Source organism: Triticum dicoccoides, chromosome 3B, assembly GCF_002162155.2.
Source record: "Triticum dicoccoides isolate Atlit2015 ecotype Zavitan chromosome 3B, WEW_v2.0, whole genome shotgun sequence".
Taxonomy (NCBI): Eukaryota; Viridiplantae; Streptophyta; class Magnoliopsida; order Poales; family Poaceae; genus Triticum; species Triticum dicoccoides.
Genome location: NC_041385.1, coordinates 676,237,285 through 676,250,695, shown reverse-complemented (window position 1 = coordinate 676,250,695; position 13,411 = coordinate 676,237,285). Strand labels below are relative to the sequence as shown.

General features: G+C 48.6%; 1 protein-coding gene across 1 annotated transcript; it reads left to right on the top strand.

Moving 5' to 3' along the window:
• The first annotated feature begins 1,932 nt into the window (after positions 1-1,932).
• Positions 1,933-3,451, top strand: LOC119281809 (probable F-box protein At2g36090). Its single transcript, XM_037562236.1, has one exon. It carries the CDS (start codon positions 2,121-2,123, stop codon positions 3,039-3,041), a length of 921 nt encoding a protein of 306 aa, XP_037418133.1. The 5' UTR covers positions 1,933-2,120; the 3' UTR covers positions 3,042-3,451.
• Positions 3,452-13,411: the final 9,960 nt, after the last annotated feature.

Here is a 13,411-nt window from a genome sequence, read left to right as displayed (position 1 = left end):
CTGTGGGGTCTGTGATGGGTTGGGCCTATCAGGCGGGGGCCGAAATCACTATTCTGACCTTTTCAACAATCTTTGCCACAAAGTGAACTCAACATGAAATTATTTCACGATTTGACCCTTTTAGCAACGCCATAGCCCGTGATGTTTTCTCTCCATATAGAAACGCCGGAGTAGCTCGCGTTTCAAATTCACATTCAAACGTCGAGCTAGCTAGCATTGCCGATTCACATAGAAACGCCAAGCTAGTGGGCGTTGCTGCCCTGGCTAGCAACGCCATGAGCATTGGCGTTTCCATGGACTAGCTAGCTAGCTAGGCGTAGCTACTCCACGGTACGTACATACTGCGGCCTTCCTTTTGCAGTTTCAGCCTCTGGCGTCGATCAGCTCATGCATGCCACGGTGAGGTTATGGAGGACAGTGGCAGCTCTTTTTGTGTGTTTTCTTGGAGCATGCGGCCGCAAAAGGCACTTGTCGCAGAGATATGTTGGTTCCTCCTAGCTAGCTCAGGCTCAGCTGCGACATCTAGGCGTACGGTGTGCCACGGATTTATGTCATAGAGAGGACACGTACAGTACTGTGCTGCTAGTATACACAAAGGGTCCTCTTGTCAATTCATTGCATGCTCTCCTGCCACGTTAAAGTTTATTTACTGTAGGATGCCACGAGCAAAAGTGAGAAGTGTACTAGTATATTGTAGATATTGGATATACGTACATGTAGGTCAGAAGCAGATATGTGATAATTAGATGCTGGATGTCCTCGCTTATAACAAACAGGCAAGACGTTGGCTAGAGTACAAGCATGCGACGCAACATGGAAACGCCAATGCTCCTGGTGTTGCTGTCCGGGGCAGAAACGCCAAAGCACTCTGGCGTTTCTCACCTGGTCCGCAACGCGAGCTACCTCGGCGCTTCTTTTTTGAACAGGAACGCTAGCTAGCTCGGCGTTTTTATTTTGAGCAGAAACGCCGCGGGCTATGGCGTTGCTAAAAGGGTCAGATCGTGAAATACTTTCATGTCGAATTTACTTTGTGACAAAGTTTGCTGAAAGGGTTAAAATAGTGATTTTGGCCTCAGGCGGGCATGCCCGGGCCGCCCTAGATTTGGGCTGCCGGTCAGTCCGGGCGTTTGTACGCGGTTTGAGAGGTTTGATTGGGTCTTTTTTTTGACTGGTGGATCGGACGGCCTGTCCGGACATCTGAGACGGGTACGAGAGGGCAGGGTGTAGATGCTCGAAAGCTTAGCTGAATGGTGCGGGCGACAACAGCTAAGAGCATAACCGAGAATGACCGACGAAGAAATATGGAACATACGACAAAACCGACGTGTTTTCGGGCTTAAAAAGGAAGAATTGTCACGGAGAAACGAGGTACGTATGCTAACGTAAGAAGAGCATAGCACATGATGCAAGAACTAGCCGGCCAATGCTTCACAGACACGGATGGAACTTGCAGGTGTCTCGTGCCCACGTCAATCTGGCAGACGTTCCTACAGCATGCAATATTTTAGTCGGAATTACAGCAGGAACACAACTGCTTCAACGGGCTCTTCCCATTTGGATCTGGAAGGCCAGAATCCACAGCAATGCCCAGCGCATGATCGTGGAACCGGTGTTTCGGACGGCACGCGTATGCATGCAAACACACCGATCGCGTGCGTGCGTGCGTGCGTGTGCGTACGTCCGTCGCCGGCGCCTGCCGCTACGGGCTAACCTGCAGAGGCTGGCACCGACAAAACTCTCTGTCTGTTCAGAACCCCCACTTCCCGGCACGCCGCACGCACGTCCGCGGCCCCGCGACACCGGCCGTCCGCGCGATCCCGCCGGCGCGCAAGGCACGTCTCTCCCGTTGGCCGAACGCGCCCGGCCCGGCCCGTCGGGCTGTCACGGCGTCACTTTCGCCATGGCCAAACAGGGAAGACACGACAAGGCATCAGCGCGTTGTGCACGCGGCACGCCTATAAACAAACAACTCTTGGTCGCATTGCTAGCCATCGCATTCCCACTCGGCGTCTGGAGTTCGGGGAGGAGATTGTTGGACCTCCGGCCGCGCTTGTGGTGACGCTAGCTACTCCGGCTTGTGGTACGTGGGAGCAGAGTCGGCCGACGGGGAGGCCGGGAAAATGCCGACGACCACCGTGGAGGACCTGCCCGCCGACGTGCTGGCCTGCGCGCTGCGCCGCCTCGACGGCCGGTCCCTGGCCGCCGCGAGCTGCGCCACGGCAGGCCTCCGCGCCCTCGCCGCGGAGCCCGAGACGTGGCGCGCGCTCTGCGTCGCACGGTGGCCATCGCTGCTGCAGACCCAGCAGAGCAACATCCTCGACTCCGCGGCCGTCTCTCCGCAGCGCCTCTTCGCCGACGCCTTCCCCTTCCCGTCCAGTTCCACGGATGTTGCTCCCGTCACCGCGGCTGATCAATGTCTGCCCGGCGAGCTCATCTCCGCCGTGGACATGTACCACAAGGGAGCGCCCCTCTTTTCTCGGGTCGTCGAGACGTCCACGTCGTCCTCGTGGTTCCTGACCTCGCCGTTTCGCGTGGACGCCGTCGAGTGCAAGGACCCGGTGCCGGCGGCCTCGCTCTCTCCGTCGGATTTGGAGCTCAGCTGGATCGTCGTTGACCCCCGAAGCGGCCGGGCGGTGAACGTGTCGAGCCGGCGGGCGGTGGCCGTGGATAGACACTGGTACACCGGCGAGACGTTGGTGCGGTTCGCGGCGGTGCTCGGCGGGAGCAAGTTCGAGACCACAGTCACCTGCTCGGAGGAGGCCGGATACCTTAGGGAGGTCAGCCTCACCGTCGAGGACGCCGAAAACGCGGCGGTCAGCGGCGAAGGCTGCCTGCGGTTTCTTGCAGCCGCAATGGAAGGGCCGAGGAAAGGAGGCGAGAAGGAAAGAGAGGAGGCCAAGAGGAGGTACGAGGAGTTCGTGAGGAGCAAGAGGGGGCGAAAGGAGTCCAAGGCAAGGCGGGAGGTGCTCGTCGACTTGTGCTGCTCCGCCGTCGGCGCCGTCGCCGTGCTCAGCTTCCTCGCCTCCGCCGTGCTACGGTAGAATCTACCGTACGGGCGATCTCATCCCTCAGTGCAGAGAAAGAAAACATCAATACACATTCTTTTTTTTTTGACCACAAACATCAATACACATTCTTTATTCTTTTTTGCCGATGATTTTTTTTAGGGCATATGGGCGAACGTTTTTTTTTTTTTTTTGCATGGATGGACAACCGTTTTTGCTCTTCGTACATACCCGTGGGCCGGAGAGCGGTTTTTTCAGTATATACCACTGTATCGATAGAGATACACAAGTTGATAGATTGTTTATTCTTACCATGCATTTTTTTTGCTTCTTCTTCTATTTAATCAGCGACTGGATATTTGTACCTCGTGAAACATGTACAACCGTTTTTCCACTGCTTATCGGCTGTAATAACCTCTCATATTCATATTATGGGACGAAGGAAGTATGAGAAAAAAATACGAAGAATTGTCTACTAGCACATTCACTTTTCAGAGTCAATATATAGTTGAATGACTAGAAGGGTGGTTGTAAACGGCAAAAAACGGTGGTTGTATCTGATGCGGAGCATCCCACGATCATCCTCATGGACGTATCTACATCTTTCACGACATCATTTGGACCAATGACAAGAGCTCGAGCAAAGGCTATCGAAAATAAGGTGAACTCGCTCCTCTCCGAACTACCACTTTCTACACATGAGACATGGCTACTACCTCAAGCGGAAACACTATGTGTGATCAGGTACTTAGAGGAAGGCCACGAAACAGCTACATCCAATGGACAAGACGGCGAGGACACCGAGTATGAAGGACAAGAAGAAGAGCTACCGAAGAAGCTCCAGCGAGCGGACGTCCGCCCAGGATTGGACATCCGGCGCCTGACGCTCCAGCGAGCGGACGTCCGCCCAGGACCGGACGTCCGGCGCCTGAAGGCCCAGCCGACCCAAGTCCCTGCCGATGAGAGCTACAGCGAGCGGACGTCCGGCCCCCTCCGGACGACCGGTAATTCCACACCAGAGCCAACTCTGCGAGACCGAAGCCACCGGACGACCGACGAACGGACGACCGGCCACCTCCGGACTGTTGGGGAACGTAGCAGAAATTCAAAATTTTCCTACGTGTCACCAAGATCTATCTATGGAGAGACTAGCAACGAGGGGAAGGAGAGTGCATCTACATACCCTTGTAGATCGCTAAGCGGAAGCGTTCAAGTGAACGGGGTTGATGGAGTCGTACTCGTCGTGATTCAAATCACCGATGATCTAGTGCCGAACGGACAGCACCTCCGCGTTCAACACACGTACAGCTCGACGATGTCTCCCACGCCTTGATCCAGCAAGGAGAGAGGGAGAGGTTGAGGAAGACTCCATCCAGCAGCAGCACAACGGCGTGGTGGTGATGGAGGAGCGTGGCAATCCTGCAGGGCTTCGCCAAGCACCTACGGGAGAGGAGGAGGTGTCACGGGAGGGAGGGAGGCGCCAGGGGCTCAGGTATGGATGCCCTCCCTCCCCTCCACTATATATAGGGGCAGGGGAGAGGGGGGAGGCGCAGCCTTGCCCCTTCCTCCAAGGAAGGGGTGCGGCTAAGAGGGGGGGAGGAGTCCATCCTCCCCAAGGCACCTCGGAGGTGCCTTCCCCCTTTAGGACTCTCCCCTTTTTCCTATATCTTGGCGCATGGGCCTCTTGGGGCTGGTGCCCTTGGCCCATGTAGGCCAAGGCGCACCCCCTACAGACCATGTGGCCCCCCGGGGCAGGTGGCCCCACCCGGTGGGCCCCCGGGACCCTTCCGGTGGTCCCGGTACAATACCGATGACCCCGAAACTTGTCTCGATGGCCGAAACAGGACTTCCTATATATAAATCTTTACCTCCGGACCATTCCGGAACTCCTCGTGACGTCCGGGATCTCATCCGGGACTCCAAACAACATTCGGTAACCACATACAAGCTTCCTTTATAACCCTAGCGTCATTGAACCTTAAGTGTGTAGACCCTACGGGTTCGGGAGACATGCAGACATGACCGAGATGTTCTCCGGTCAATAACCAACAGCGGGATCTGGATACCCATGTTGGCTCCCACATGTTCCACGATGATCTCATCGGATGAACCACGATTTCAAGGACTCAATCGATCCCGTATACAATTCCCTTTGTCTAGCGGTATTTTACTTGCCCGAGATTCGATCGTCGGTATACCGATACCTTGTTCAATCTCGTTACCGGCAAGTCTCTTTACTCGTTCCGTAACGCATCATCCCGTGATCAACCCCTTGGTCACATTGTGCACATTATGATGATGTCCTACCGAGTGGGCCCAGAGATACCTCTCCGTTTACACGGAGTGACAAATCCCAGTCTCGATTCGTGCCAACCCAACAAACACTTTCAGAGATACCCGTAGTGTACCTTTATAGCCACCCAGTTACGTTGTGACGTTTGGCACACCCAAAGCACTCCTACGGTATCCAGGAGTTGCACAATCTCATGGTCTAAGGAAATGATACTTGACATTAGAAAAGCTTTAGCATACGAACTACATGATCTTGTGCTAGGCTTAGGATTGGGTCTTGTCCATCACATCATTCTCCTAATGATGTGATCCCGTTATCAACGACATCCAATGTCCATGGTCAGGAAACCGTAACCATCTATTGATTAACGAGCTAGTCAACTAGAGGCTTACTAGGGACATGGTGTTGTCTATGTATCCACACATGTATCTGAGTTTCCTATCAATACAATTCTAGCATGGATAATAAACGATTATCATGAACAAGGAAATATAAAATAATCAATTTATTATTGCCTCTAGGGCATATTTCCAACAGTCTCCCACTTGCACTAGAGTCAATAATCTAGTTCACATCGATATGTGATTAACACTCAAGGTCACATCCCCATGTGACTAACACCCAAAGAGTATACTAGAGTCAATAATCTAGTTCACATTTACCATGTGATTAACACTCGATGAGTTCTGGGTTTGATCATGTTATGCTTGTGAGAGAGGTTATAGTCAACGGGTCTGAACCTTTCAGATCCGTGTGTGCTTTACAAATCTCTATGTCATCTCCTAGATGTAGCTACCACGTTCTATTTGGAGCTATTCCAAATAATTGTTCTACTTGGAGCTATTCTAAATTGTTGCTCCATTATACGTATCCGGTATCTCTACTCAGAGCTATCCGGATAGGTGTTAAGCTTGCATCGACGTAACCCTTTACGACGAACTCTTTTACCACCTCCATAATTGAGAAAATTCCTTAGTCCACTAGTTACTAAGGATAACTTCGACCGCTGTCCTGTGATCCATTCTTGGATCACTCTTGTACCCCTTGACTGACTCATGGTAAAGCACACTTCAGGTGCGGTACACAGCATAGCATACTGTAGAGCCTATGTCTTAAGCATAGGGGACGATCTTCGTTCCTTTCTCTCTATTCTGCCATGGTCGAGCTTTAAGTCTTAACTTCATACCTTACAACTCAGGCAAGAACTCCTTCTTTGACTGATCCATCTTGAACACCTTCAAGATCACGTCAAGGCATGTGCTCATTTGAAAGTACTATTAAGCGTTTTGATCTATCCTTATAGATCTTGATGCTCAATGTTCAAGTAGCTTAATCCAGGTTTTCCATTGAAAACACTTTCCAAATAACCCTATATGCTTTCCAGAAATTCTACGTCATTTCTGATCATTAATATGTCAACAACATATACTCATCAGAAATTCTATAGTGCTCCCACTCACTTCTTTGGAAATGCAAGTTTCTCATAAACTTTGTATACACCCAAAATCTTTGATCATCATCAAAGCATACATTCCAACTCCGAGATGCTCACTCCAGTCCTCAGAAGGATTGCTGGAGCTTTGCATACTTATTAGCATATTTCAGGATAGACAAAACCTTCCGGTTGTATCACATACAACCTTTCCTCAAGAATCGTCGAGGAAACAATGTTTTGACATCCTATCTGCAAGATTTCATAAATAATGCAGTAATTGCTAATATAATTCCAACAGACTCTTAGCATCGCTACGAGTGAGAAAGTCTCATCGTAGTCAACTCCTTGAACTTGTCGAAAAACATCTTAACGACAAGTCGAGCTTTCTCAATGGTGACACTTACCATCATTGTCTGTCTTCCTTTCAAAATCCATATGTACCTAACAGCCTTACGACCATCAAGTAGTTCTTCCAAAGTCTACACTTTGTTTTCATACATGGATCCTCTCTCGGGTTTTATGGCTTCTAACCATTTGTCGGAATTTGGGCCCACCATCGCTTCTCCATAGCTCGTAGGTTCATTGTTGTCTAGCAACATGACTTCCAAGACAGGATTACGTACCACTCTGAAGTAGCACGCATCCTTGTCATCCCACGAGGTTTGGTAGTGACTCGATCCGAAGTTTCATGATCACTATCATAAGCTTCCACTTCAGTTGGTGTACGTGCCACAGGAACAACTTCCTGTGCCCTGCTACACACTTGTTGAAGTGACGGTTCAATAACCTCATCAAGTCTCCACCATCCTCCCACTCAACTTTTCGAGAGAAACCTTTCCTCGAAAAAGGACCCGATTCAAGAAACAATCCCTATTGCTTTCGGATCTGAATTAGGAGGTATACCCAACTGTTTTTGGGTGTCCTATGAAGATGCATTTTATCTGCTTTGGGTTCGAGCTTATCAACCTGAAAACTTTTCACATAAGCGTCGCAGCCCCAAACTTTCAAGAAACGGCAACTTAGGTTTCTCCAAACCATAGTTCATATGGTGTCGTCTCAACGAAATTATGTGGTGCCCTATTTAAAGTGAATGTGGTTGTCTCTAATGCCTAACCCATGAACGATAGTGGTAACTCGATAAGAGACATCATGGTATGCACCATATCCAATAGGGTGCAACTATGACGTTTGGACACACCATCACACTATGGTGTTCCAGGCTGTATCAGTTGTGAAACAATTTCCACAATGTCTTAATTCTGTGCCAAACTCGTGATTCAGATATTCATCTCTATGATCATATCATAGATCTTTTATCCTCTTGTCACGACGATCTTTCAACTTCACACTGAAATTACTTGAACCTTTCAATAATTCAGACTCGTGATTCATCAAGTAAATATACTCAACATCTACTCGAATCATATGTGAAGTAAGAACATAACGATATTCACTGCATGCCTCAGCACTCATTGGACTGCACACATCAAAATGTGTTACTTCCAACAAGTTGCTATCTTGTTCCATCTTACTGAAAACGAGGCTTTTCAGTCATCTAGCCCATGTGGTATGATTTGCATGTCCCAAGTGATTCAAAATCAAGTGAGTCAAAACGGTCCATTTGCATGGAGTTTCTTCATGCATATACACCAATAGACATGGTTCGCATGTCTCAAACTTTTCAAAAACGAGTGAGCCCAAAGATCCATCAATGTGGAGCTTCTTCATGCGTTTTATATCGATATGACTTACGTGGCAGTGCCACAAGTAGGTGGTACTATCATTACTATCTTTTGGCATGAACATGTGTATCACTACGATCGAGATTTAATAAACCATTCATTTTAGGTGTAAGACCATTGAAGGTATTATTCAAATAAACAGAGTAACCATTATTCTCCTTAAATGAATAACCGTATTGCGATAGACGTAATCCAATCATGTCTATGCTCAACGCAAACACCAAATAACAATTATTTAGGTTTAACACCAATCTCTTTGGTAGAGGGAGCGTGCGATGCTTGATCATATCAAGCTTGAAAAAACTTCCAACACATATCGTCAGCTCACCTTTAGCTAGTCTCCGTTTATTCCGTAGCCTTTTGTTTCGAGTTACTAACACTTAGCAACCGAACCGGTATCTAATACCCTGGTGCTACTAGGAGTACTAGCAAAGTACACATTAACACAATGTATATCCAATATACTTCTATCGACCTTGCCAGCCTTCTTATCTACCAAGTATCTAGGGTAATTCTGCTCTAGTGGTTGTTCCCCTTATTACAAAAGCACTTAGTCTCGGGTTTGGGTTTTACCTTGGGTTTCTTCACTAGAGCAGCAGCTGATTTGCCGTTTCATGAAGTATCCCTTCTTGCCCTTGCCCTTCTTGAAACTAGTGGTTTCACCAACCATCAACAATTGATGCTCCTTCTTGATTTCTACTTTCGCGGTGTCAAATATCGCGAATACCTCAAGGATCATCATATCTATCCCTGATATGTTATAGTTCATCACGAAGCTCTAACAGCTTGGTGGCAATGACTTTGGAGAACCATCACTGTCTTATCTGGAAGATCAACTCCCACTCGATTCAAATGATTGTTGTACTCAGACAATCTGAGCACAAGCTCAACAATTGAGCTTTTCTCCTTAGTTTGCAGGTTAAGAAAGTCATCGGAGGTCTTATACCTCTTGACATGGGCACGAGCCTGAAATCCCAATTTTAGCCCTCAAAACATCTCATATGTTTCGCGATGTTTCAAAAACGTCTTTGGTGCCTCAACTCTAAACCGTTTAACTGAACTATCACGTAGTTATCAAAACGTGTATGTCAGATGTTCGCAACAACCACAGACAACGTTCGAGGTTCAGCACACTGGGCGGTGCATTAAGGACATAAGCCTTCTATGAAGCAATGAGGACAATCCTCAGTTTACGGACCTAGTCCGCATAATTGCTACTATCAACTTTCAACTAATTTTTCTCTAGGAACATATCTAAACAGTAGAACTCTAGCGTGAGCTACGACATAATTTGCAAAAACCTTTTGACTATGTTCAGGATAATTAAGTTCATCTTATGAACTCCCACTCAAATAGACATCCCTCTAGTCATCTAAGTGATTACATGATCCGAGTCAAACTAGGCCGTGTCCGATCATCACGTGAGACGGACTAGTCATCATCGGTGAACATCTTCATGTTGATCGTATCTTCTATACGACTCATGTTCGACCTTTCGGTCTCCGTGTTCCGAGGCCATGTCTGTACATGCTAGGCTCGTCAAGTTAACCCTAAGTGTTTCGCGTGTGTAAATCTGTCTTACACCCGTTGTATGTGAACGTTAGAATCTAACACCCGATCATCACGTGGTGCTTCGAAACACGAACTGTCGCAACGGTGCACAGTTAGGGGAGAACACTTCTTGAAATTGTTGTAAGGGATCATCTTATTTACTACCGTCGTTCTAAGCAAATAAGATGTATAAACATGATAAACATCACATGCAATCAAATAGTGACATGATATGGCCATCATCACTTTGCTCCTTTTGATCTCCATCTTCGGGGCTCCATGATCATCATCGTCACCGACATGACACCATGATCTCCATCATCATGATCTCCATCATCGTGTCTTCATGAAGTTGCCTCGCCAACTATTACTTCTACTACTATGGCTAACGGTTAGCAATAAAGTAAAGTAATTACATGACGTTTAAGTTGACGCGCAGGTCACAAATAAATAAAGACAACTCCTATGGCTCCTGCCGGTTGTCATACTCATCGACATGCAAGTCGTGATTCCTATTACAAGAACATGATCAATCTCATACATCACATATATCATTCATCACATCCTTTGGCCATATCACATCACATAGCATACCCTGCAAAAACAAGTTAGACGTCCTCTAATTGTTGTTTGCATGTTTTACGTGGCTGCTATGGGTTTCTAGCAAGAACGTTTCTTTACCTACGCATGAACCACAACGTGATATGCCAATTGCTATTTACCCTTCATAAGGACCCTTTTCATCGAATCCGATCCGACTAAAGTGGGAGAGACAGACACCCGCCAGCCACCTTATGCAACTAGTGCATGTTTGTCGGTGGAACCGGTCTCACGTAAGCGTACGTGTAAGGTTGGTCCGGGCCGCTTCATCCCACGATGCCGCCGAATCAAGATAAGACTAGTAACGGCAAGCATATTGAACAATATCGACGCCCATAACTACTTTGTGTTCTACTCGTGCAAAGAATCTACGCAATAGACCTAGCTCATGATGCCACTGTTGGGGAACGTAGCAGAAATTCAAAATTTTCCTACGTGTCACCAAGGTCTATCTATGGAGAGACTAGCAACGAGGGGAAGGAGAGTGCATCTACATACCCTTGTAGATCGCTAAGCGGAAGCGTTCAAGTGAACGGGGTTGATGGAGTCGTACTCGTCGTGATTCAAATCACTGATGATCTAGTGCCGAACGGACAACACCTCCGCGTTCAACACACGTACAGCTCGACGATGTCTCCCACGCCTTGATCCAGCAAGGAGAGAGGGAGAGGTTGAGGAATACTCCATCCAGCAGCAGCACAACGGCGTGGTGGTGATGGAGGAGCGTGGCAATCCTGCAGGGCTTCGCCAAGCACCTACGGGAGAGGAGGAGGTGTCACGGGAGGGAGGGAGGCGCCAGGGGCTCAGGTATGGATGCCCTCCCTCCCCTCCACTATATATAGGGGCAGGGGAGAGGGGGGAGGCGCAGCCTTGCCCCTTCCTCCAAGGAAGGGGTGCGGCTAAGAGGGGGGGAGGAGTCCATCCTCCCCAAGGCACCTCGGAGGTGCCTTCCCCCTTTAGGACTCTCCCCTTTTTCCTATATCTTGGCGCATGGGCCTCTTGGGGCTGGTGCCCTTGGCCCATGTAGGCCAAGGCGCACCCCCTACAGCCCATGTGGCCCCCCGGGGCAGGTGGCCCCACCCGGTGGGCCCCCGGGACCCTTCCGGTGGTCCCGGTACAATACCGATGACCCCGAAACTTGTCCCGATGGCCGAAACAGGACTTCCTATATATAAATCTTTACCTCCGGACCATTCCGGAACTCCTCGTGACGTCCGGGATCTCATCCGGGACTCCGAACAACATTCGGTAACCACATACAAGCTTCCTTTATAACCCTAGCGTCATCGAACCTTAAGTGTGTAGACCCTACGGGTTCGGGAGACATGCAGACATGACCGAGATGTTCTCCGGTCAATAACCAACAGCGGGATCTGGATACCCATGTTGGCTCCCACATGTTCCACGATGATCTCATCGGATGAACCACGATGTCAAGGACTCAATCGATCCCGTATACAATTCCCTTTGTCTAGCGGTATTTTACTTGCCCGAGATTCGATCGTCGGTATACCGATACCTTGTTCAATCTCGTTACCGACAAGTCTCTTTACTCGTTCCGTAACACATCATCCCGTGATCAACCCCTTGGTCACATTGTGCACATTATGATGATGTCCTACCGAGTGGGCCCAGAGATACCTCTCCGTTTTACACGGAGTGACAAATCCCAGTCTCGATTCGTGCCAACCCACAGACACTTTCAGAGATACCCGTAGTGTACCTTTATAGCCACCCAGTTACGTTGTGACGTTTGGCACACCCAAAGCACTCCTACGGTATCCGGGAGTTGCACAATCTCATGGTCTAAGGAAATGATACTTGACATTAGAAAAGCTTTAGCATACGAACTACATGATCTTGTGCTAGGCTTAGGATTGGGTCTTGTCCATCACATCATTCTCCTAATGATGTGATCCCGTTATCAACGACATCCAATGTCCATGGTCAGGAAACCGTAACCATCTATTGATTAACGAGCTAGTCAACTAGAGGCTTACTAGGGACATGGTGTTGTCTATGTATCCACACATGTATCTGAGTTTCCTATCAATACATTTCTAGCATGGATAATAAACGATTATCATGAACAAGGAAATATAATAATAATCAATTTATTATTGCCTCTAGGGCATATTTCCAACACGGACGTCCGGCAACTCGTTCACAGAACATAATTAGCGGAAATCCGAGCCCTACGGACGTCCGGACCTTCGCGAGTGACCGGACGACCGGTAGAGACAGGACGTCCGCTGCCTGTGTGCGCGCAGCTTCGGGCCCGAGGCCCGTGTACCCTTTCATTCCGCCCCCTTTTGCGTTTAGACTATAAATAGACCTCCTCCTCCTAGTTAGGGTTAGCATTATGATATCTCATATTTGAGATTGAGCTTTGCTCATCCACTTGGTTACTTCTCCTCGGAGCTCACGACTTTTTCGGAGTAGATCCCCCAAGCGGATTCAAGACCCCATCACGGAAGACCCTTCAAGATCTCCTCATGGAGAAGACCCTTTTTATCATCCCTTTTTGACTTTGAAACATGTATCACTCTTTGTGTTTCGAGGATCTAGCATATGTGTGACCGGATCTTGTTGGTTGAGTGATTTCTCTCGTGTTTCCCCTCGTGTTCCCCTCATTCTCCCCCTCATGTTCTTCGTGTTCTTCGTAGGATTCCCTCCAATCGTGAAAGATCAGGCATCTAGGGTTCTACCCTAGATCATCTTGGTATCATGAGCCACGTTGATCACGTATTTGGAGCCCCTACCCCTCTTTTTCTAGCTTGATTTT

Coding starts and splice junctions, on each gene's coding strand:
- LOC119281809 (XM_037562236.1), top strand. CDS start 2,121: ATGCCGACGACCACCGTGGAGGACCTGCCCGCCGACGTGCTGGCCTGC.